Consider the following 22,804-nt stretch of genomic DNA (forward strand, 5'->3'; position numbering starts at 1 on the left):
AAGTGACACCTACCAAGAGACCATGTTTTAAATAAGTATAAATAACATTAATTAGAATTGGAGGAATGCAAGATCAATGAAATTCACCAGAACACAATTAACATTTTTTTTAAACAGTGTAGCAGTATTATTCATTTCTACAGCTAGATCGTCACAATCCTGTTACCCTGCAAAGAGAGCTGTCCTTTCTTACAGTTGATTTAAATAATTTTGACTGTGCTGCTCGCAGCATCATTCAAAAAAAGAAAATATTAATTTACAAAATAACCCATTCTCCATATTTAGTATGACAAATAAAAATCTTAAATAAACCAGCCTTTCTCTCCCCTCTTTCCCCCCGACCCATCCCTCATTCCAATTTCAGGTAGCTTGGCACTGAGTAATTGAACATTAAAAAATCAAGTTTGTAGACTTCATACAGCTGCGTTTGGTGCTCAGAGCTGATGTTCTGGAAGAACTCTGTGGTCATTTCATCAGTAGTTCTCGTAGACTTTGCATAGGTGGGGAACTTCAGGTAGTTGCCTACTCCTGCCAGCTGGAGAATGTAATTCGAATCCTCTTCAAGTGTTTCGTATTTCCCTATGAGGTCGTAGTGGATGTGGCAAGGGTGGCAGAGGGAGTACACAGTCTGCCAGTGCTCGTTGAAGGGCTCTTCTCTTTGGGTGTGCGGGTCGATGAGATACGCCACAAACTCTTCAAATTTCACGTCATCACCTTTGCGCAGAGCTTCCTGTGTTGCGTTTTTCCTCTGGCGCCTCACGATTTTGGTGCCATATCGCTTGTGGAAGGAAGTGTTGTACTTCTGGGTGAACTTGTTCCTGTAGGCTGACACCAGTCTCTCAAAAGGCTCGCGAACAAAAAGGAACTTCATGTAGTTTTTCAAGCGGTGGTTGATCTCTGGGATGCTGTACTGGTTGAGGGTCTTCAGGTTCGAAGACACATGGGCTTCATTGGCTGGGATTTCCATCGGATCGCTGTACTTGCCCCTTCCCGTCAAAACCATCATGACTCTCTTCCAGTTTGTGCAGGCCACTTTGGGAACATAGCAATAGATCATTTCATGATCTTCATCCACGACCAGGTGTTTGAGATCGTTGGGTGTCAGCACGCGGCGCTTCCTGCTAGATACACTGTTAGCTCGGCACGTGTCTGTCACTTGGTCTCGTCTAATCTGATGAAGAATTGCTGTGTTGGACAACTGCAAAGAAAGCACAGGCATCACTAAGTCAAGTGCTGGGAAACTCTTACTGCCTTTTTGCTTATTATACAAATTCATAGAAAAGTAGATTACTGCCTGCATAGAACAGTTCATTATGTCGGTGAGTAAAATTGCTATGCTAGAAGAGAAACTCTTTTTGTCTCCAAACTTTTTGACATGTGCTGCTTAAACGCTGTTCACAAAGAAAGTGTCCAGGGCTTTGCTTTGAAGCCGACACAAAGGACCACAAGTGCTCACACAGCCTGGTGGCAAGTGTATTTACAGCACCCTCATCCTGAGATGCAGTCGCTGGTTTTCTTAGTCCTGGAAAACAGATCTCCACTCTGCACTCTATCCCACGGCTACAGCAGTGCTAGAACCTGCCTGATCTTTTGCTGCTGAAATGGGGTAGGAAGACATCAGAGTTGGAAAACGTGTCAAAATGAAAGCAGTATGTGCTCTTGTTGCTGATGTCTTTTATGCTAGAGGATAAATAATCACGGCTTGTTTCTTGGCTATGACCCTGGCAGAAGAAATGAAGCCCGTGGAGATTCCTGCTACTCCCCAAGGGCAACATCACTCAGATGTGATTTCTTGAGGAGCAGCTATATTAGCTACAGAATATTAGCCATAAATTTGCCTCTCTGCTAAAGACATTGACAGAGAAGGAAAGAGTGTGTGGCCTTCTAACACACACAGCACTATGTTCACCCATAGCCTTTGTTTATTAGTTATTCGTTGTTATTATTATGTTAATAGCACCCTAACTTTTGTTAATTTTGTTAATAGCACCCTAACTTTCCACTATCACTGCTACCGGATGCTTTGGAGAGGTTGTAATCTGTCCTGGGGAGGCCCACAGGGCAGCTGCACATAGATGGCCACAGTCTCGCCAACAGCCACCTCCTGCCTAGATTGTGTCCAGCAACAACAGCAAGAGCTTCTGCTAAGACAAGTAATGAGCTCCTCTGGGAAACAAGGAATATTAGCCCACGCAAAGGACCATGATGACGCAGGGCTCCTGTGTTTGATTACTCAGAGCCATCTGAGGTGTCTCTGCACTGCACGGTGTTTTGCTGTGCAGCCCTACCCTCACTGCTACAAATGCCTTTTTACATATTCTGAATAAATTGCATTAAAGCAACAGGGTGAACATTTTGGTAATGTTATTTACATTTACTTAATACCACTTACCTATGGATTTCAAAGACCCTTACGCTCAATAATTAGTTAAGCCTCAAAGCCAAGTATTAAAGCAAGTATTGACCTTCCTATTTGATAGGCAAGGAGGCCTAAGATTCCTTCTTGAACACTGAGTCTTTCAAAAATGTTTATTTGATATCTTCTAGTTAGGTTGACATTAGGACAATAGGACACTGCAATAAAGCAGCTGAGGCAATGTATCACAGAATCACAGAATCATTAAGGTTGGAAAGAACCTTCAAGATCAGCAAGTCCAACCATTAACCCAACACCACCATGCCCCCTAAACCATGTCCCGAAGTGCCACATCCACATGTTTTTTGAATACTTTCAGTGATGGTGACTCCACCACCTCCCTGGGCAGCCTGTTCCAATGCTTGATCACTCTTTCAGTGAAGAAATTTTTCCTAATACCCAGTCTAAACCTCCCCTGGTACAACTTGAGGCCATTTCCTCTTGTCCTATCACTAGTTAGTTGGGAGAAGAGACCAGCATCTATGTCACCACAACCCCCTTTCAGGTAGTTGTAGAGAGCGATAAGGTCTCCCCTGAGACTCCTCTTCTCCAGACTGAACCACGACAGTTCCCTCAGCCACTCCTCATAAGACTTGTGCTCCAGACTCCTCACCAGCTTTGTTGCCCTTCTCTGGACACGCTCCAGCACCTCAACATCCTTCTTGTAGTGAGGGGCCCAAAACTGAACACAGTATTTGAGGTGTGGCCTCACCAATGCTGAGTACAGGGGCACAATCACTTCCCTACTGCTGCTGGCCACACTATTTCTGATACAGGTCAGGATGCTGTTGGCCAACTTGGCCACCTGGGCACACTACTGGTTCATATTCAACCAGCTGTCAACCAGCTCCTCTAGGTCCTTTTCCACCAGGCAGCTCTCCAGCCACTCCTCCCCAAGGCTGTAGCGTTGCATGGGGTTGTTGTGACCCAAGTGCAGGACCCGGCACTTTGCATGTGTGCTGTAGACTGTATATATCTGCTGTTCCTTCGGTGTCTTCGGTTATAGGGGTCTCCCCCTTGCCAGTATAATACCCTTTGGCAAGTAGTTTTGCACCAGCTTGAGGGTTCTTACTGAACTTCCCGCAGTCATGGATCAAAGCTCTGCTTTCAATACCAGTAGTTAGCCCTGATTCACGTTAAAAAATCCTCAACGAACAGATTCTGAATGCACTTTAGAGGCAAAACTCAAACCAAACAAGATGGATCCAAGCCAATTGTAGGACTTCTGAGCTTTAGAAGGAAAGGAGACAGAAACTGTATTGTTATGGACAAACCCTAAGAACCCAGGTTTCATCCACCCGAGGAGCAGCAAAGGCTTTCGCAACACGTGAGCAGCAGAGACTCTCCCTCTGAGCTGCTAGTGAGTTGCGGAGGAACGTTCTCATAGGATGGGCAACACCAAGGGGCTGGTGCACCTCAAACTTGGGCAGGAGGACTTTTTTCTTCAGGACAGCAGTTATGTGCCAAGCCTGGGACCTCTGTATTTTGTACAGTAACCCCTATCACTTCTCCTCTGAATTCCTTCATACATTCCTCATCTCACCTCTTTAGCCCCTTCGTTCAGCAAAATGTTGGCTAATGGTTAAAACATGCAATAGCCCAGTACAGCTCCTTTAGACATCCTGGCTCATCTTTCGTGCATGTGTGGTATCCCCCTGAATACCTCCCAGGTGCATCTCAAGGGCAGTTTTGTGTTATAGTTCAGGACACGAGAAGCCACATGTGAAATGTGCTTCATGTTTCCTAGGAAAACCGGTTGGCAGGGAGTTTCCAAAATAAGATGTTAGAAAGCGACTGTCAAGAACCACAGAGATTTTTGAAGAAAATTACTTTTTGTATTAAAAAATAAAATAAAATCCATATTTCAATTTATGCCGTCCTCAGACAGAAACTGAACTAATGGTCATCTCTACACTGGTTAGAGTTGCCAGTGAATGATTTTCAAAAAACTGAACAAAACCCTATGCAAACACACAGACATACAAATTCTTCTCTGCAGAGAGGTAAAATGCTGAAATCTCTCCTCCTGCAGATTTTCATCAGTACCATATAGCACAGTACTTCTGTTTGCCTCTGCTTTTAGAGTAAAAAAATAAGAAATGCCTGAATACACTGCTACATTACAATACGTTAATGCACTGTACTTGCTTTTCTGGTCCAGTTCTTGGGATAAACACAGAATTAAGTGGATGAGATTCTATAGTCTGTATTAGATAGTAGGTCAGATTTGATAATCGAATGGTTGCTTCAGACCCCAATCTGCAGATGAATCTTTGTAGAGCTGTGCATTCCTACATCAATAAGCCAAGGAATTCTTCCCCATACATTAATATTAATGAGATTTTCAGGCATTCAGAGTAAGGGGAAAAATGCAGCCTTGGTATTTGCAATTGCAAATGAGACTGTACTACATTAAATTAATTTAAAAGATGATACTTGTGTATTTTGAAGTGGTACTTGTCTCCCACTCTTTTTAACATTGAAGAAATATGAAGAAATGGCATAAAAGTTTGGTCAGCTACATTGTTAGTATACACCAACACCCAAGGGTCAGGTCTCCATGTGCTCTGGCCTGCCTGGTAGCACACAGAACACGTATTAAATATCAATGTAACAGTAAAAGGGTATTGCCCTATTCTCATAAATTACAGTACCGTTTGGTACGGCTGACGGATGAAGGACCATGTAGGAAGTACAGTTTTGAAAGCTCTGCTTCCGTAATTTTTTTTGTCTATTGACTTCAGCTTATTGTAAAAAAAGGCCAATTTGGTGACTGTCCTAGAACGATGCCAATTGTATCAAACCCAATTTTCTTCTGCCGCTGACTAACACACCCAAAGCACCCTGGAAGAGCTGACCTACCTGCTTCCTCCACAGAAGCAGAGTCCTGCTGGCTCTCCTTGAGGTTTAATGGTAACAGCCCTCTCGCTGAAGGAGTGGGCGACATGAAAGCCACACTCGCACTGCACGAGTGAAAAGTCGGATAAGGCACTGGAGAGCCTTTAATGGAGCTCCTGCAGAAGCACCAAACTCTTCCTTGTAAGCTGCAAAACCCAAAGGACGCGCTCCATGGTCCCCAGAGCCTACAGCGCCATGTGAGGCAATCACAACAGCATTTTTCCATTTGATATTTTGACATTATGCATTAACACTGAGTTATCTGATGCAAATATGGTTCCTCCTCATTTTAAGTTACAGGCAAGGTTTTTAAGCCACATAATAATTTAACTCCTGAATTAAATTATTCAGGTATGGGGAACTGGCAACAGAGTAAGATTACACAAAACTAAAATGGCATTTACTTAAACTAGAGGTCCACCTGGCCAGTGAAAATGTGCTCACAACTGATGAGGAAAATACACCCCACAGATTTAAGCAGGCAGAGAAGTAAGATCCAAGTGATAAATATTGTTAAAACCCACGGAGGGTGAAGAGCAAAACAGTTATGGCCATGGACTGTCTTCCCCCAAAGATGTCGTAGATGTGGCTACAGAGGAGTTGTGAGTGCGCAGCCACTGCTGCTTAGACATCGACTGCTGCGTCTGTGGTCATTACCAGAGGTCCTCGCTGGTCCCTCAGTTCAAGAAGCCACAGTAAGTAAAGGCCTAAATCCACACCACTTTGGGCACTTTTAAGCATGTGTGCAGGTGCTGGGCATTAAAGGTTTTGGGAAGACATCTGATAAAAGCATCAGTTCTTCCCTGAAAGGACTGACAAAACCATAGATGCACTTGATCACGGGTTTCTTCCTGCAGAAGTCGTGAAGGGGGACAGCGAAGAAGGGCATGTCAAGATCAAAGTTTTTCTTCCTTTTCTGACGCAGCAATCGAGTTGACCAGGGAGGCAACATGAGCAGCAGGAGACTCCCAAGCTCAGCAGCATTTAAAAGAAAAAAAAAAAAAAAAGTAGTCTGGGGATACTCTGATCCCAGAAGCTTCTCATCTCCATCAGTCCCAAACTAACGACGAGGGAGGAAAGCGAAGTCCAGCGCACTCTGCTGATGTGGATGTCTGCTGTGCAGGGCGGGGGGGCTTTGAGTATAGGGCACTAGAGAATACACTGACCAAAAATATATACATTGACCAACTGACAATCATCAACCCCAGACATACAAAGGTTATTCAAGGTAAAACACAGTAATGAGACAGGAGGTATTTTCTTCTGCTTACTTAGGCACAGCAGGATAAAATAATCTTTGAGGGCCCTTCCAAGTCTGATAGCCAAGCACCAAGTTCAGATTTAAACACAAGACATTTTTAATTAATGAGTTTTTTTCAGGAGCAGAGATCAATCCAGTCCACAGGGACCTGCACTGAAAGCACTTTTTCAATAGAAGGATGGAAATACCTAAGTGTCACTCAAAAAACCCATTAATTAAATTTTGTCTCACTATAAAAATAAGGAGGACAAATATTGTGAATAGGGTTTGCAGTCCCATGCCCTGCTAAATTGCTTTTTCTCTTCAGTTTTACATTAAGGAAGGCTTTGCATCTGCCTTTAACTCTTCAATTACACTTTGTCTGGAGGTTTGGTTTCTGTCCTATGCTAGAATTATGCAAGTTCCCCTCATCTGTTGTCCAAGCAGCTATCAATCAAAATCAGCTGCATCTCCGCTGCCCACCTAGTTGGCTCTATCCAATAGCACTGTTAAGTTTAGCATAAACCAGATCTCATCTCCACCAAAATCTTCTTAATGGTATTTGTTTAGAAGGTGTGTGCAGCAGGCTCATAATCCATTGAAAACAAGGTCTTAAAAGTGAAAAGTGTCAGACAGACTAACTATAGATGGCACTAACGGTCCTAGCTATGTGACATCGAGACTAATATTTATTTCAGCTGACTAAAATCTCTCCGGTATTATCAGCTCTCCTGCCCCCAGCCCATCAACCACACCACCCAATTTCTAGGAGGTGTTTGGCATTTAATATATAAAATGTTTCCCAGTGTTATTTATATTTCCCTGAATGCTTAAGGGGTTTTTTTTTGAGGATGAGGTTACATGCAAGCACATTTCCAATTCTGTTTTCACATAAAAAGTATGAGTAAGATTCTTGCAACCTTGATGGACAGCCTTGAAGTTACAGACTTATTTTAGACTGTTTTAAAATTTTGCTTTCACAGTTTGGATCCATAACTACCCTATTTGGTGTAAATATATTCCATACACCAAATCCTAGATTGTTTTCTTAAAAGAAAGTTCAGCATTAGACAATAAAGGGGAACTAGCAATTTTTCATACTTGATAGTCCAGCCATAAGCATTTTGCAAATCATCACAAATAATTATGATTTTTTGCAGATTTCTACAGATGACGGTCAGACAATTCAGCTGTGTGAATCAAAACACTGAATCTAAAAGAACAATTGCATTTAGATAAAGGGATGTTATTAAACTGACCTGGACTGCAATAATTTTTTTAAGTAATAGCTTTGCAACATTTCATACTTTGATTTCTTTCACATTTCATAGCATATTATTCTTGACTTAACTTTTCAGAAATTCCCAGCACTCAAATGAGAACCCCACCAAAACCTCAACTAATGTTTATTTGAAGTCCAATAAAGCAGACTAGAAAGCACACTGTCTGTACTGGAGATGGAAATGCTTAACATCTTCCCTGACAACTTGCAAACAGACAAACCGGAACACAAATTTGCTATGAAAATGTCTCTACGGAGTGGCTGGATAATAGAAAATAATAAAATTAACTTAGGAGCATTTTTACTAAGTGAGAAAATTTTGGAGACAAATTATATCCTCTGAAGGAAACTCCTGAAACATTACAAAGTGCTTCCTTTTCTCCACTTCATGCATTGAACTTATTGCCCCACAGAGAAGATAAGGCCAAATAGGCATTTTTTTCAAATAATTCTCTGTATTGCAACTCAAGATAACCACACCGTTTTCAGTTCCCATTGTACAGAATGCAGCAGGGCCATGAAAAGACGAATCAACGCTGTTAAGAGTAAAACAGTCATACACAGTAGCTGCTAGCACTGTCTTGTCAAAAATCCTAAATTGCTTCACATATTCCCTCCTTCTCCCTGTACATGGTCCCAACTTTGTCCGTGTGCATCCGTGTGCATGCACGTAGAAGGGAAGGGCGAAACAGTTACACGGTTGCATTACTGTGGGTCCGGAGGCTACAGTTATTTGAATGACAACACACCCCAAACCCGCATCAACTTTGGCATTCGCTCTTCTTTGTCCAGGTACATGATCTGGGTGCTAGAGAAGAAGCAACACTAAAACAGCCAAAATCCAGCGGCAGACACAGATGCAGCCGCAGATGCTGATGCTTTCCTGGGAAAAATTCACAACTAGGTCATTAAGTATTGGCCTTTTTGTCTTGGAGAGAAAGTAAAGCACCACAGTGAGCCCAAATGATACAAAAATCTCATTGAGAAATCACAGACTGACACCAAGCGACACCAGCTGTATGTTAAAACCAGCTTTTTAACCAGCCTAAGACTCTGTCACACAATAAGGTATGGATTCAAGGCCTTTTAAACGCCACGCTCTCCTGTATAATCCCAAACATCTTTGGAAGCCTGTCCATTCCCACCCTCCCTGCTCAAAACGATTTGGTGTCAGGACTCATACAATACGTAGGGTTTGGGGCTAATGAGACGAATGCATACATCCTGTAAAATGTCTCCTCTGAACAAGGAGATGGAAAAGTTGGAAGTCCCCAGGAAGACCAGGCAGAAAGACCTATGGCCTGGCCACACAGTGGGGGGAAGGACGAGCCGCCGTGCGTGTTGCTGTTCTCAAGCTCTAAGGAATCTTACAAACACAGGGCAGGCAACATGGAAGTGGCTGAGTTCGAGCGCAATACACCCGAGATGTGAGAAACCATCAGGAAGGCCGGAGGAGCCTGGAGCTGGGAATAATTAAGGGGGGCGGGGATCATCATGTCGGCAGGTTTCTTGGGATTTTATTTATTGAAGACAAGTTTGGAGCCCCGCGTTGCCTGTACAAAGAGCGCTGTGCCTCATTTTTCCAGCGGCCGACGCCGGGTGTCAGCAGGGAGGGGGCCATGGGGAATTTAGCAGATGGCCAAACCCTTCTCTTCTCTCCCAGCAAAATGAAGCAGATGAAACCCCAGGCCGGGACCTCAGCTGCCGTGGTGGGGTGAGGGTGACAGAGCTGCGGTGCCTTCCGACCTGGCGGTGGGACACAACAGCGTGCCACATCCCAGGGCTGCACTCAACCTTCTTGGCTGAGGGGGAGCCGACAGCATCCAGCCTCCCCTGGGAAAGCCCCTTCCGGGGGATATGCTGCTGCTGGCTGCAGCTGCTTGGGAAAGGGCCGGGCTCGCAGAACTGCCTCCAAGTCGCCAGGGCCCGTAGATAGGGTCAACGGGACTTCCACGGTTTACCTCGTGCTTCCCAGGTTGCATTCACGGCGTAGATGGATTGCAAACTGGGACAACCCAAGCCTGGGGAGGAGCACAGGCACTGGGAAGCTCGAAGCCAAGGGAGTGACCTGTAGCTGCTGTACTCTGCTATTACATCTCTCCTGCAGGAGCTGTGGATGTGGTTTTCAAGGAGAGGCTTGAGAACTGGTTAGCAAAAGGCACGCCACGGGCATCTGCAAATGGTGCACCAGGAGGAGCACTGGGCTGGGGATGCATGGAGTCAGCCAGGGTGGAGCTGGGAGTAGCCCTTAGAAAATAAGAGTAAGAAACTGCATTTTAACGTAGCTGGCATCTGGGAGACGATGGAAAAACTGACATTTATTTCTCTGTTGCAAGAAGTTGTGGTAGTAGGGGTGAGATAAACTGGGTGGAGGGAGGAAACGGGACAAAGCAGATAGATACATAAATATAAAAACACATAAAAAATTCCACAGGGAGGAAGGGAATAATCTGCTCTCTGGACTCGCTGTGGTTAGGACAAGTAGCAATAAAGCTAAACAAGAGAGATTCAGTTTAGATGTAGGGAAAACCCCAACAGAAAGGGTAAGGTATGTCTGTGCTGAAACAGAGTGAGGAACTTCCAGCACTGTGAACCTCCAAGAACCTGCTTGAGAAGGTGTCAGAGGGGCCCAAATGATCCTACCGTGTGGGCAGGTGTCTCTTTGTGGGTCCTTCAAGCTTCACGAACCTGGGACGGTGGCTTCTGGAAGCTAAGCTCACTGTTGCACACCTAGGTGTTTCACCCGCTTCATTCCTGAAGGCTTTCAGCAAATGCGGCAGGGCCACGCAGGTGGAGAGGCCGCTGCTTTGTACGAAACCTCCCTCAGGAAAAGGCAACGGCATCAAACTACGAGGCGGGCAGAGACCAGGCAGCTGCTTGGACCCCACCGCGACAGGCACCGTGCGAGACCCTGCGCGGGATGCGGTGGAGGAGGTGCCGGCAGCCCGAACGCCTGGCACCGCCTGCGGCACACGCGCCCTGCTCAGCCCTGGCAGCTCTGACCCGGCCGCCGCCATTAATGGATTTCTCGGTAACACAAATCCTCCTCCTGTACCTCTGGGTTGCAGCTTAGGTGTCACACAGTCAAGTAGAAATACTTATTTTCTTCTCAGCGGGATATGTGCTATTCCAACTGAATACAATTTACTCAGTCCCATGCTAAATCAGGGTAATATGTTTCCAATTTTTAACTCAGCGTGTGATGCACCAATATTGCTCCAAAGCTTTTGAAACCCGAATAGGAAAAACAGAAGATAGTTGCTGCATAGCTGGTTTCTTTACATATAGTTCACGGGCTTTAGCAACCCGCTGGAGCAGAGGGGAACGCTGTAATTACATATTTAGGTGTGTTGAGTCCCCGTCTCCCATGGCTGGGGCAGGCACTCTGTGGGGGACACTGCAGGATGTCCCCTCCTAACATCTCCTCCCTCCCGTGAACCAGGGATACAGGCTCAGGCCCCCACCAAGAAACGCAGTGCTGGGTTTTTTTAAGGTAGGATGCTGGAAATAGCAGTGATCACGCCCGACAGCGTAGAACCCTGCCGTAAGCTCGCCCCAGTGAGGCTCGCTTGCTGTCTAACGGGACGGTGCAAAGGGCCGGAGGAGATGGGGAGGAGAGAGCTGATCTCACTCCCCGGCAGGTCGAGAAACAGAAACAAGAACATATTTCGTCTCCCATCTCAGTCTGACTCTTTTTTTTCATGTAATGATTTGAATGAATTCATCCCGACACAGACTGGCAAAATACCCAAATCCTTTGGATAAATGGATTTTCTTCTCCTCAACTAAACTATTAAAAATTAACATTGAATTTCTTTTACTTCCCTTTGGTAAGGTTGTACTGTGCTCAGACTGAACCTTGCTATTCCAAGGCAACTTTTCCTGGAACATTTGTCCATGCCGCTCGCTAATGTTCACAGAAGGCAACTAACCAGGGTTGCTCTTTCTCCACGGCCTTAATTATAGTTAACTGGAAACTTTTCACCTTTCTGCTGCTGCACAAAAAGAATTAGATGACCCCCTGCTTGAAAAGACAAAAGGCCTTTTCTATTAAATGCTAGCATCCATTTATAATCTTCATCACAACAGGCTTCCCAGGAAACCTTCCTGCTGCAGAATGAAGTAGTACAGAAACAAGATTCTGGGTTAACATGGAAAGCCTGTTTCATCAATAGCTTCCTACGTCTGATTTCTTCCATCTTGAGATAGATACCAGTGACTCCGGCCCTCAGGGATGCTCAGCCCCAAACAAGCCAGCAGTAGTCATTTAGTCCAACCCTAACGCTGTCAGGATTGGACCCAAAGAGGGACCAAAGCAAAAGACTGATGATGTACCATGACACAGGAGACGGTTTTGTTTGCTTTTGCAATATTTTCCCATTTTCTTAAAAAAACAGATGTTTCAGTCTTTGTGCACAGAAAGAAATTCACTGCCAGTAGCCGACCACAAATGACTCCACCACAGGCTTCTCTGGGAAGCAAAGAGCAGCTACACAAGGCTGCCGTCTCTGTTGGCCATCGACGCCTCTTCCCAAATGCCAGCGTGCTCCATCCACTGTGCCAGCTCTACACAGACGACAATATTCAAAGCTCTGTGGATCTGACCACCAGGTCCTCGCTGGAAACTTCCCGTCTCCTTTGGTCCCTCTGGATTGCAGTGGGGAGACCTCAGCACAGCAATAAAAGAACAGAAAACATGCCTGGGTACCCTTCTTTAAATCCTGACAAGCCTTAAAGTGTCTAGGTTGTTATTTTTAAGCATCTGACTTGCCGCATTAAGCCTCATTATGTCGGAGCATGAGGGCAATGTTGAAGGGAACTTTCGTCAGCGATTTAAAGACAACTGGAAGGTACAATTATTAGCATGATGCCTTGTTAGTTTTCCTCATCTCTGCAGCTGTGTTTACTGTGATTTCTAAGGGTTCTCTGTCTCATCTAATAACAGATCCATTTAGGGACTGCATACGAAATGTTAACTTACAATTGAAGAACAAATTCTTAGTATTTCTTTAAATGGCAGCTATTTTTTTGAAACTGTTCCCTAAACTACCCCCTGAAAGAAATTGCACATCATCTTTTTTCCCCTTTTTTAAATGCTCATTCTTTTCCAAACTTCCCAAAGAAAACGGGCAGAAAAGGCCACTCTGAGCTCTTGCTTTCGGGATCCTCCTCCGGCTGCAGCCAAGCTCTGTCTCCTTGCACTCTGCTCCTTTCATGGCTGCTGAACGCGCGCCAGCCTCTGATCAGTTCCCTCTCTCTGGTGAAAGGGCTGGCTCCCTCTTCGCTGCTCTCGTATCCTTGTCATCTGCCTCGTCCCACCTGCAGCTTGAGCATGCCAGCAAAGATCGGAAGAAAAAACGAGCTCCAGGACCAACTTTTCATCTGGCTCTTGCTCTGCATGCAAAAATCTCCCAAAGCGGGTCCTTGCTGTCCCCGAAGCTGACTTGCAGCACCGGGCAGGCGTTCACGGCATTTGTGAGTGTGGAGGGCACGGAAAGGTGGGGAAGACAGCCCCTCTTCCCAAGCAGCAGGGCAAGGCGAGCAGCGGCGAGGTGCCAGCCCGCAGCCCTCCGGTCCGAAGGGACAGGGTCTGGCAGCCAGGAGCGAATCGAGGCACTCAGCTGCACGGGCGACAGGAGCCGAGAGCGTGCGCTCTACGGAAGCATGCACGTGACGGAAGCGTGCGCTCGACAGAGGCGTGCACTCGACGGAAGCAACGGAAGCATGCATGCGATAGAAGCGTGCGCTCAACGGAAGCGTGCGCTCGACGGAAGCGTGCACGCGATGGAAGCAACGGAAGCATGGACACGATGGAAGTGTGCATTTGACAGAAGCGTGCACGCGACGGAAGCGTGCGCTCGACGGAAGCATGCATGTGACAGAAGCGTGCACGGGACGGAAGCGTGCGCTCGACGGAAGCGTGCACGCGATGGACGCGTGCCCTCTCCTGCACAGCAGGCAACAGGGCGGCTCGGTCCCGCACCCGGGGCCAGCGCTGTTCCACCTCCCTCGGGGCTGCTCGCGCTGCAGAGGGGTGCGCTTTGCCCTTAAGCTGCTCACGTGGGCAGCTGCCCCTCAGCACAGGGAAAATGTAGAGCCTGGTGGTTTACGCCCACTGCGCTGCTTTTCGGTACTGCAGCCTTGGAAACGTACTGATGGGGGAACTGGCTGCTCGGCTGTCAATGACTCCAGCCACCACTGACTTCTGCTTGCTCACCCTTACCAGCCTGTTGCTGTTCTCAGGGCTTTTCATTTTTATAAGCTGCTTATTTTCTCTTTGATTAACAAGTTACGCTTAACTGGGCGAGAATTCATACATCTCCCTATATACATACGCGCGCATATGCGTATATACACCCCTGCCCACATCCCAGTGGTAAGCACCCAGCTGGCACAGCGGCTTATGTGGGTCGCAGAACAGCCTGCACGGGTGCTTCCAGGCAGTACTGAAGCCCTGAAAGACATTCTCATACCTGCGTAGGTGGGACTGAAAAAATTCAGTAGCACAGCATGCATTGCTGCTGATCTGGCTTAATAGGGTGGTCTGAGAAGATCCATGGTGCCCACAGCCCATCAGTACCTGGAAGTGCTGTCACCTCTCGGATTATTTTAATGAAGACAGCAGAGGCCCCTGATGGCTCCTGAGAAACACTGGGTGTTGATGCTGTTCTGGCTTATTGAATGGAGGCTGTCCTTCTCCAGAGCTGCCAGGTAACACGGATTTAGAAGCAGGTAAAAGTGACAAGTTCACATAGTGAGGGAAGAGGTGATATTCCTGACAGGAGAAGTAAGCCTAAGTTACAATGTCCAGCTAAGAGAGCTGTTGTTTTAGATTATCTGTGCAGTAACTGCTACCCACTGGGTGCAGGAATGAAGAGCTAATGGTTACTCCTCCAACCCACAGCATTGCCTGCTGCAGGACCCATCTTCACAAGGCAGGGAGAGCTGCCAAGCACCGCCGCGCCCTTCACCTTATGGGGGGGCTTCTACGGCACAAACGCCTCCCACAAACATGCTGATAATTAACAGTGAATTTTGTTCTTTGAACGTTATCCTGCCTTTTATGAGATGCATCTGCACAGCTGACCTTGAGATAACAGTGGCATCCAACTGCTCTCAACCCTTTCAGTTTTGCATTTCAAATATAAAACTGAGTTCATTAAACTCTGCTTATGCTGTTATTTCTAAATCCCTGCTGGAGGTTAATGCTAGCTGGAGCATGTCACCCTGTGAGGGTCCATTTGCAAGGACCATACTTAAACGCTTTTGATCAGGTTTATGATCAACCCTGTATCCATTCCTGTAATCCATCCCCATGTGTATCTTCCAACTGCTGGGTATCCCAGCTAGCATGAGCAAGGAAGTCTCACAAAACCTCTTCCCAACTTCTCCTACTGTTTTTAGAGACCTTCTCTTCCTGCTCCATGACCTAACTTTATCTCTGGCTTTGTTTGTTTAAAAATAAGCTTTGCTCACGGGGGAAAGCAGTATGTGGGATTCACTGCTTCCAGGAACAAACTGCAATTTCATTCAACTCTTTCTGTCCTCCTGGGTGCACTCTTCTTCCAGCTCACCATCACCTCTCTTTATGCACATGCAAGTGCAAGCCCCCAACTTTAGTCCCTCTCCCCTGTGCTCTTCAGAAGTGGTCAAGGCCCCCTAACTCACCTTACTAGCACCACTGTATTCTCTCAGCCCCGAGTTAATGCAATACAGGGTCCAAAGGAGTCCCAGTTATTTTAAGGTTAGCCTTAATTCTTCATTCTGCCTGAACTTCTTTTTCACTTGTGCCTCTCACTTCTCTTTCCTCACTCTCCTCGGATGTTCTTCATTTAACACCCCCAGCATCCCTCTTGCAAGCTGCACTCAGCACCACTAGAGCTCAAGTTGAACTTTCAAACCCATGGAAGGCTGGGAGCAGAGAGGGGAGATGCAAACATTTTCAAAGGAAGACACGAATGTTAAACAGGATGAGTAAGAGGCTGCTCCAAAACACACATAGTACTTAAGAGATTGAGATAAAGCAGCTACCATACACTACTAGTTTAAACCTGATGCAGAACATCTGCTCCTGTTTCACTTTCAACGATTCATGTTCTCTTGTCTGCAGCTTCAGAGAGAGAAGGACCACCTGAGCAGAGATAAACCACAGGTTCGCTTATACCGTTTCCAGGAGGAGAAAACACTTGCCAAGATTAGCTGAGAAAAACTGAACAACTCGGAAAAACTGCTGAACAGCCAGCTAGGCTACGGAGGGCCTACACATCAGCCTAATAAATCTTTTTGTTCCCTCTTCACCCACTCCAACACTGCAGACAGGATTGGGCCCCTCTTGTTGTCCCCTCCCCACTTAGGTTTTGTGGATCAACTGAGGTCAGTAAATCTTAGGAGCTCAAGCGTAGCCTAAAATTTCAGCTTGTTGGAAGTACTATGAGATCTTTCTGCTCCCTTCAGCGAGGTAGTGGAGCAGTCCTGAGTCCACTAAAATATGGGCATATTTTAGCTATGATCTGCCTTGTTAGGGACTAAAGGCAACAGATGTACACATTCAATGGGAATAAATGCTCATTCCCAAATAAACCTCAGATAAACTGCAGGGGGATCTGCAGGTGCTGGCAGGATGAATAATTCCTCCTGAAGCTGCATCTGGAGCCGCTATTGCGGACTGAGGTCTGGGATAAAAATAACACTCAGTACTTATCTGGTCTTTTTCCATCTGTAAACTTCAAAGCATAATGCATCATCCCTGGTTTCCAGATGTGAGAAGCCACAAGGAACTGGTCCAGTGTTGCTGCATTTTTCTACCATCTTCACCAGCTGAACCTTGTCCTCTCCCAACATCTCCTCCCTGCCCAAGCGCAACTCTGCCGGGTTCAAGGCAAGGCAACCCAACGCTGTCAGCACTTTCAATTTTCTGTGATTCTGCTTGTATTTTAAGATGGGGGATGGGGTTTATTTTTCAGCTCTAGTTCCTGGTACTTCTCTGGGAGAATTTCAGACCAAAATATCTCTTTAAATATTTGTACTCCCTGAAGCTCCTAGTCCTCCCAGTTACATAAAGGTTAAGTAAATGGATTAAACTGGAGTCTCAAAATTCAGGTTGAGAAATTGTGGCAGTAAAGAATGTTGGTATTAGCAGATTACAGGTATTCAAAGCATTTAATGGTTTAGACTTACACCTTTCCCTCTTTTGTTATTTCTTTCCTGACCAACACTTATGAGATTCACCACTGGGTGCAACTTCCGTATCAGGTTGGTGTCTATGAGAAATTAATAACAGACATTTGGCACTACCTGTTGTGAAAATGTATATCGTACTACAGCAACACATATAGTTTTCCATTTATCAAAACAACTATCTTACATGCGCCTGAGACCAAATGGAAAGTCATCAAAGTCCAGTACAGTCAGATACTCCAAGATGTTGTACTGGGATTGAAAAAAAAAATCACAAGTACAAGAAAGGAGGGTTACATGTGTTGGTCTGGTTTTTAATTTGATAATATGAGTTTGCCACACCTCTGAAAATCAACCTGTATGTTACTGAAAAAAACATAAAGTTCACGGATCTATAAAGGCAGCATTTGATTTTTCCTGGAGAAGTACTGGGTTCACTGCAAGAAACGGGGACATGAGAAGCATACAGTTTATCTGGAATAAGTGGACAATATTAAGCCAAACCAGTCCAATTTGAAGAAGTAGCACTAAGAACCTGGTTAGTAGGTACAGCTTAAATGAAGTACTACAACTCTGCCTACCTGCTTCAGCCTACCACATCTAACTCATCTGCATTAAAAATGACTAGAAACACAGTAGAGAAGGTGAAGGAAAACAAGTAGTTCAAGCAATTCCATGGAAAAAAAAAAACCCAAACCAAACAGTAACAAAACCACAGGCTGCCTGGGAACAGCTCTCTGGGTTTGAATGGCATCCGGTAAAGCAGTCTGGTACCTCAACATCAGTACAAAGATGAATGAATGGTCTAAAATGACTGTCCATGGATGACAGGAGAAAAAAGATGGTGATTAGGTTTTTAAAACATTACAGTCCCTTCCAAAGAAGCAAGCGAAATCAGAGCCTGGCTCTGGCATTAGGAAGTGAAGGGGAAAGAACACAGAGAAGAAAACAAAAATGATACGTAGTAAAAATATTGCTCCTACGTCTCTGGGCTGAAGAGCTTCCTTTGAGAAGCTCTCGCTTTTGATGGCAGAGGATGACATCTCTCTGGGATGAGAGAGGAAAGGAAAACAGAAAAGCCTGTGATAGATGAAAACTACTAAACAAAAGAGACTGTCTGGGGAATTAATATTTATGAAATAAAAAAAAAGATTGTAGTAAAATAAGACATAACACAAAACTAATAAAAGTAACAGTTGTTCTGAATTAAAAGTCCAAGATGCAGAGCCTGCAATCTGGTGCGGTACTATCAAGAACCTAATTTCCCTTTGTCTCAGGCAATGTCAAAACAAAAAAACCCCACATATCAGCATGATCCAAAAGCCAGTGAATAATTTCCAATCAAAAACTTCCTCTTGATTTCCAGAAGCTTTGGATTTGACTCTCTGGGAATTTTTGCTGTTGTTAAGAGCTGCATACCACCACTATCACCCCCTAAAGAAGCCCTATCGCTCACCCAGTGGCACAGAGAGATGCTATAGGGCTGACGGGTTACTGCCAGAAGTTGCACAGCTTCTCTGCTCAGTAGAGGATGACGGTGCGTCCTGAACCCCAGCGTTGGGGAGTGTCACCTGCAGTGTCACGCAGATGATTGTTTTTGAAACTGCATATGGGAGTTACTGCACCAATGGCTTCTTAATGCCTTTGAAAATCTTCCCCCATCACAGGTGTGAGCTAGAAAAGATGTTTTCACTCAGAGACCCTCCTTCTGCTGTGCAGTACCCTAGTAAGCCATAGTCAATGCACTGCCTAGTCTTGTTTTTAAAGCCCATTTGCTTTTGGGGAGGAAAACTTTTTATAATCCTAGTGCACCTCTCTTGCAAAGCATTTCTTCCGATATTCTGCTGAAGTTTATGCTTCCTTTTTTTTTTTTTTCCATCAAATGCACCCATGGCCAGAAGATCATGAATGTGGAAATGGGGCAGTTAAAAAAGGCTGAATGAAAACCACTGTGACAACCTCAATTCTGAGTTTGTTTCTCTGTGGGTTCGTTTCTTGGATGGGGTTTTCATTTTAGGTAGTGTTGTTTTTCATTTCCAGGCATGGTTTGCTCTGGTTTATGCCCAAGAACTTGCACTAACAGAGTCCTGTGGTTCTGTGAAAGGAGTATAAACATAGATGCTAATCATCTGAAAGTCTTACCTTCTGCATTATTTCTTTTCTTTAATAGCGCTTCCCAGATTGAGGCCTTTAGATAATGTAAATGCAGCCCAGGTCCCCAGGTTCAAAGTCACAGATGCCACCTAAACTGTGGCATCCCTTCCTCACAAGCAATCATGTCTGAAAGAGCGTTTGCTCCGGGAAGGAGCGAGCATGTCCTCACCCCAGGGCACTCTCAGTGCATAGAAAGCCAAACTCTGCAGACCCTCTTCATGGGAGCAGCCCTCAGCACCCAGCACCGACTTGAAGAGTGATGCTTACCCTGAGCCAACACAACATTGGGTTAAGACTGTGTACGGTGGTGCCACAGGGTCCTTATTGTCACCCTGCGCAGTCAGGGGAGGGGATGCAGTGTCCCATGGGGGTGGTGGAGCAAGAGTGATGCTAATCCACCTTTGTCCCTTTGGTTTGCATTGGCATGATGGTGCAGCGGGGACTCCACCTGGTCTGATCCCACCCAAAGCCCACATCCGTCTAGGTGACAAATCTATACAGGCAACCGCTCCTGGAAATACTGGCTTCTTCCCAGGGAAGAAGGAGTAAGCCTCTAGAGGGAAATGCCATGTCACGGGACATTTCAGGCCTATTAATATAATTTAGAAAGAAAAAGAAAATCCACACTGGGCTATTAGCAAAAATCAGGTGTTAGAGTGCAGGGAAGACGCATAAAACACTGCATTAAACTACAGCAGTTTTGCTCTACCTCAGAACATAAAGTTTATTGAATGGCTCCCAGAAGAGGGGAAAATGGATTTGGCACTCAGCAATAAAGTCTGTAATTAGTTTTTTATAGAAAATCCACGAACTGTGCTCAACTCCTGACAATTTTTTGTGGCATTGGCTGGTGAACGCCCTCATCCAGCGCCGCCGTCGGTGGGAGCAGAATGTACAGCTGGAGGAGGGTGCTGGGCTGTCCTGTACCCCTCCTGAAGAGCTGCAGCAGAGGAGAAGGCTGAGGAGGAGCCCGATTCTCTCTGCTGTGCCACTGGAAAGGAGCAGAGATGGGTCACTTCACCCACCCAAGGTGACCTCAACCAGCTGGAGAGCCAGCAGGCAGGACTGAAGCTGTGGTTGACCTGGCCTCCAGCGAGCCCTGAAGCTGGGGGAAGTAGTGGCAGTGACCTGTCCTCTGAGCTTGGCCACAATGGAAGAGCCGAACTCATGAACGTGTCTGTGGCAAACCAGGCCTGGTGTTTTTTGACTCATGGACCCTTGACTATTTCTAACTATCTGGTTTCCCAGAACTGGCCAATCTGATGGATTTGATGCCAAATTAACAATATAAATGAAATGCATGGATATGTGGAATCATGGGAATGCAGCTAGGGATGTAACATATCACTTCACGGAGATTTAAAAAGCTCTGCATCTGAGATATGATGGGGTGGGTATACAGAGATGGGATAATTTAAAAGATTCAACAGAACCATAAGAAAACACTTTCTGAAATTATTTACGCAACAGAATTTTATGTTCAAGGACGCTAGAGTCATTCAATAGGCAGCTCACAGCTATACAGCTACTGTGAAGAATAACAAATATAATTTTGGATGGAAAATTTATAGATTTGTTTTTAAAATGGACATACTTTTACCCTAGCTTTGCTTTTTTTAATGGCCCTGCCTTCTGTGTGTTCATGGCCTTCCTGACCCCATGCAAAGTTTGAGAGGACTTGTAAATCAGTCTCTCTCCTGGACCTTTAAATAGCAAGTGATTAAAACTAAAAGCAATCTCTTAATTGTATCAAAGAAACCACTGAACTAGTGCTGGTTGTGGTCATCAGGCATGATGTAAGCTTGCTCCCTCTGCGGCTCAACAAAGTCAAGAAACCACAGACTATTCCCAGACTCAGTTCTTAGAAGTCTAAATCTAGACAACAGTAATTTACACTATAGTTAGTCACACTAACCTATCTTTTATATCTAACCTAGAAAGACCTTCCAAGAGAGGAAACGCGTATTTTACTTAAGAGATTAAAGAAGAGCGCTCAGCAGTGCACTCACTGCTGTACACTGAATAGGTGAACGCCAACAAAAACATGACTAGACCAGACCCATCTGTCATCCAAACATAAAGCAGCAGCCTTTCGTTTGGGTTATTCGTGAACAAGCAGACAGCTTATGTCCATGTAGGAGCATATGTGATCTCCGCAATCACAAACTCAGCCCCACTGTGAAGCACGTAAACATTATCGCTGTTCAATAAATGTGAGTCACGCAGTGACTCTGTGGCAGAGCCAAGCTTGACACCCAACAGTGTCCTGGTCTCTGATCAGTTTCTGCAAGCAGTAAATCTACCAAAGTAACATGACAACCATATAGAGGTTTCCTCGTTTTCACTCCAGTGTTTCCTTTTCTGCATGATGCTTTTCCATGTTCTTACCAAGTTCAATGCTCAATGAAAAATGTGTTTGCCATTGACAAGACTAGAATTAAGCACAGTCCAATTTTTTATCATGTCTTAAGTTTCACTGCAAGAAGATTGTGGTTCAGATCACGGGCCTTATGGAAATTAATGTCAAGCCTGGCAGTGACTTCAAGAACTTCCTCTGCTGTGTTTCTGCAATGTCCAGGGCTGTGAAGAACTGATAGGTAGCTGAGACCAGTAAGTGCTGTTCCAATAATTAATAAAAGTAATGGAGAAATTGAGCAGACACAAATTAAAAGGCAAAGAAAATGAGCAACAATGAGTAGAGACAAATAACATTAAAATGCTTTGCCTCTTCACAACAGTGTTGTTTTCACTGCGAAGGCAGGTATGAAACGTTGTCTTTAAATGCCTTAGGGCTAGTGCATCAACAGCAGTTTCAGAGAAAAGCAACACTTTTTATAATGAAGGAACACACAGCAGACTTCAGTAAAAAAAAAAAAAAAAATCTACAAATGTTTCCGATCTCCATGCCTCTACAGGGCTGCTGTGTTTCAGCAGTCTCAAATGATGGGAATTGTCCAGTAGCTATCATGAAAATACCCACCTGAGAAAGTTATGAGAATTTTTGCAGGATGCAACGCACCCTGCTGAGGGCTGAGCAGATGACCCACTAACATGAGGGAGATGTATACTATTAGGAGAGCTGCCCACAGGTTTTATTATTAAGTTTCATACCAAAGCTTTCACGCAAGAGGAACTAAAAGATAACAAGGGCAATGACTTTGATATCCTAAGCGTGAGTCCAGTCCTGAAAGTTTCCATTGTGATGTGACGAGGACTGCAAACAGATGAGAAGAATTTGATGTCTAGATGAACAGACTGCCAGTGCTCTCCAGGTGCCTCCCACAGTGCTGGTGTTTGTTTTAAGCTCTCCCGCTTTGAAGAACATAATAGAGACATTGAGGTTTGGTAAATTGTGACCTCAAGACATTTTCCCAACCTTGCAGGTCATGTTTTCTGCCTCTTTGGTCATCAAGAGCCAATGGAAAGGCAGTATTTCATGCTCTCAGTAACAATCCAATTTCTGTAACCAGATTTTTGGAACAGAAAATTCTTATTTTGGGACAATCCCATGTGAAGGACATGCTTTAGTAGACAGATGGCTACTTTCAACTTACCGATACAGCTTATGGAATCTATTATTAGACAGATAGACAGCTACTGCCTTGTTGCACTTCATATGTTAAAAACTACTTAGTGT

The 22,804-nt window shown here is 45.1% G+C and overlaps 1 protein-coding gene across 1 annotated transcript in view; it reads right to left on the reverse strand.

The window, feature by feature from the left end:
- Nucleotides 1-349: 349 nt before the first annotated feature.
- Nucleotides 350-22,804, reverse strand: part of CHST11 (carbohydrate sulfotransferase 11) — a gene marked incomplete at both ends in the record, with an annotated part of 175,929 nt that continues 153,474 nt past the window's right edge. The window contains one exon of the mRNA XM_082004658.1: nt 350-1,198. Coding sequence (XP_081860784.1) covers nt 350-1,198 — 849 coding nt within the window. The remainder of the gene's footprint in view (nt 1,199-22,804) is intronic.

This window comes from Phaethon aethereus (assembly GCF_964289735.1).
Source record: "Phaethon aethereus genome assembly, chromosome: 1".
NCBI classification, from domain to species: Eukaryota; Metazoa; Chordata; class Aves; order Phaethontiformes; family Phaethontidae; genus Phaethon; species Phaethon aethereus.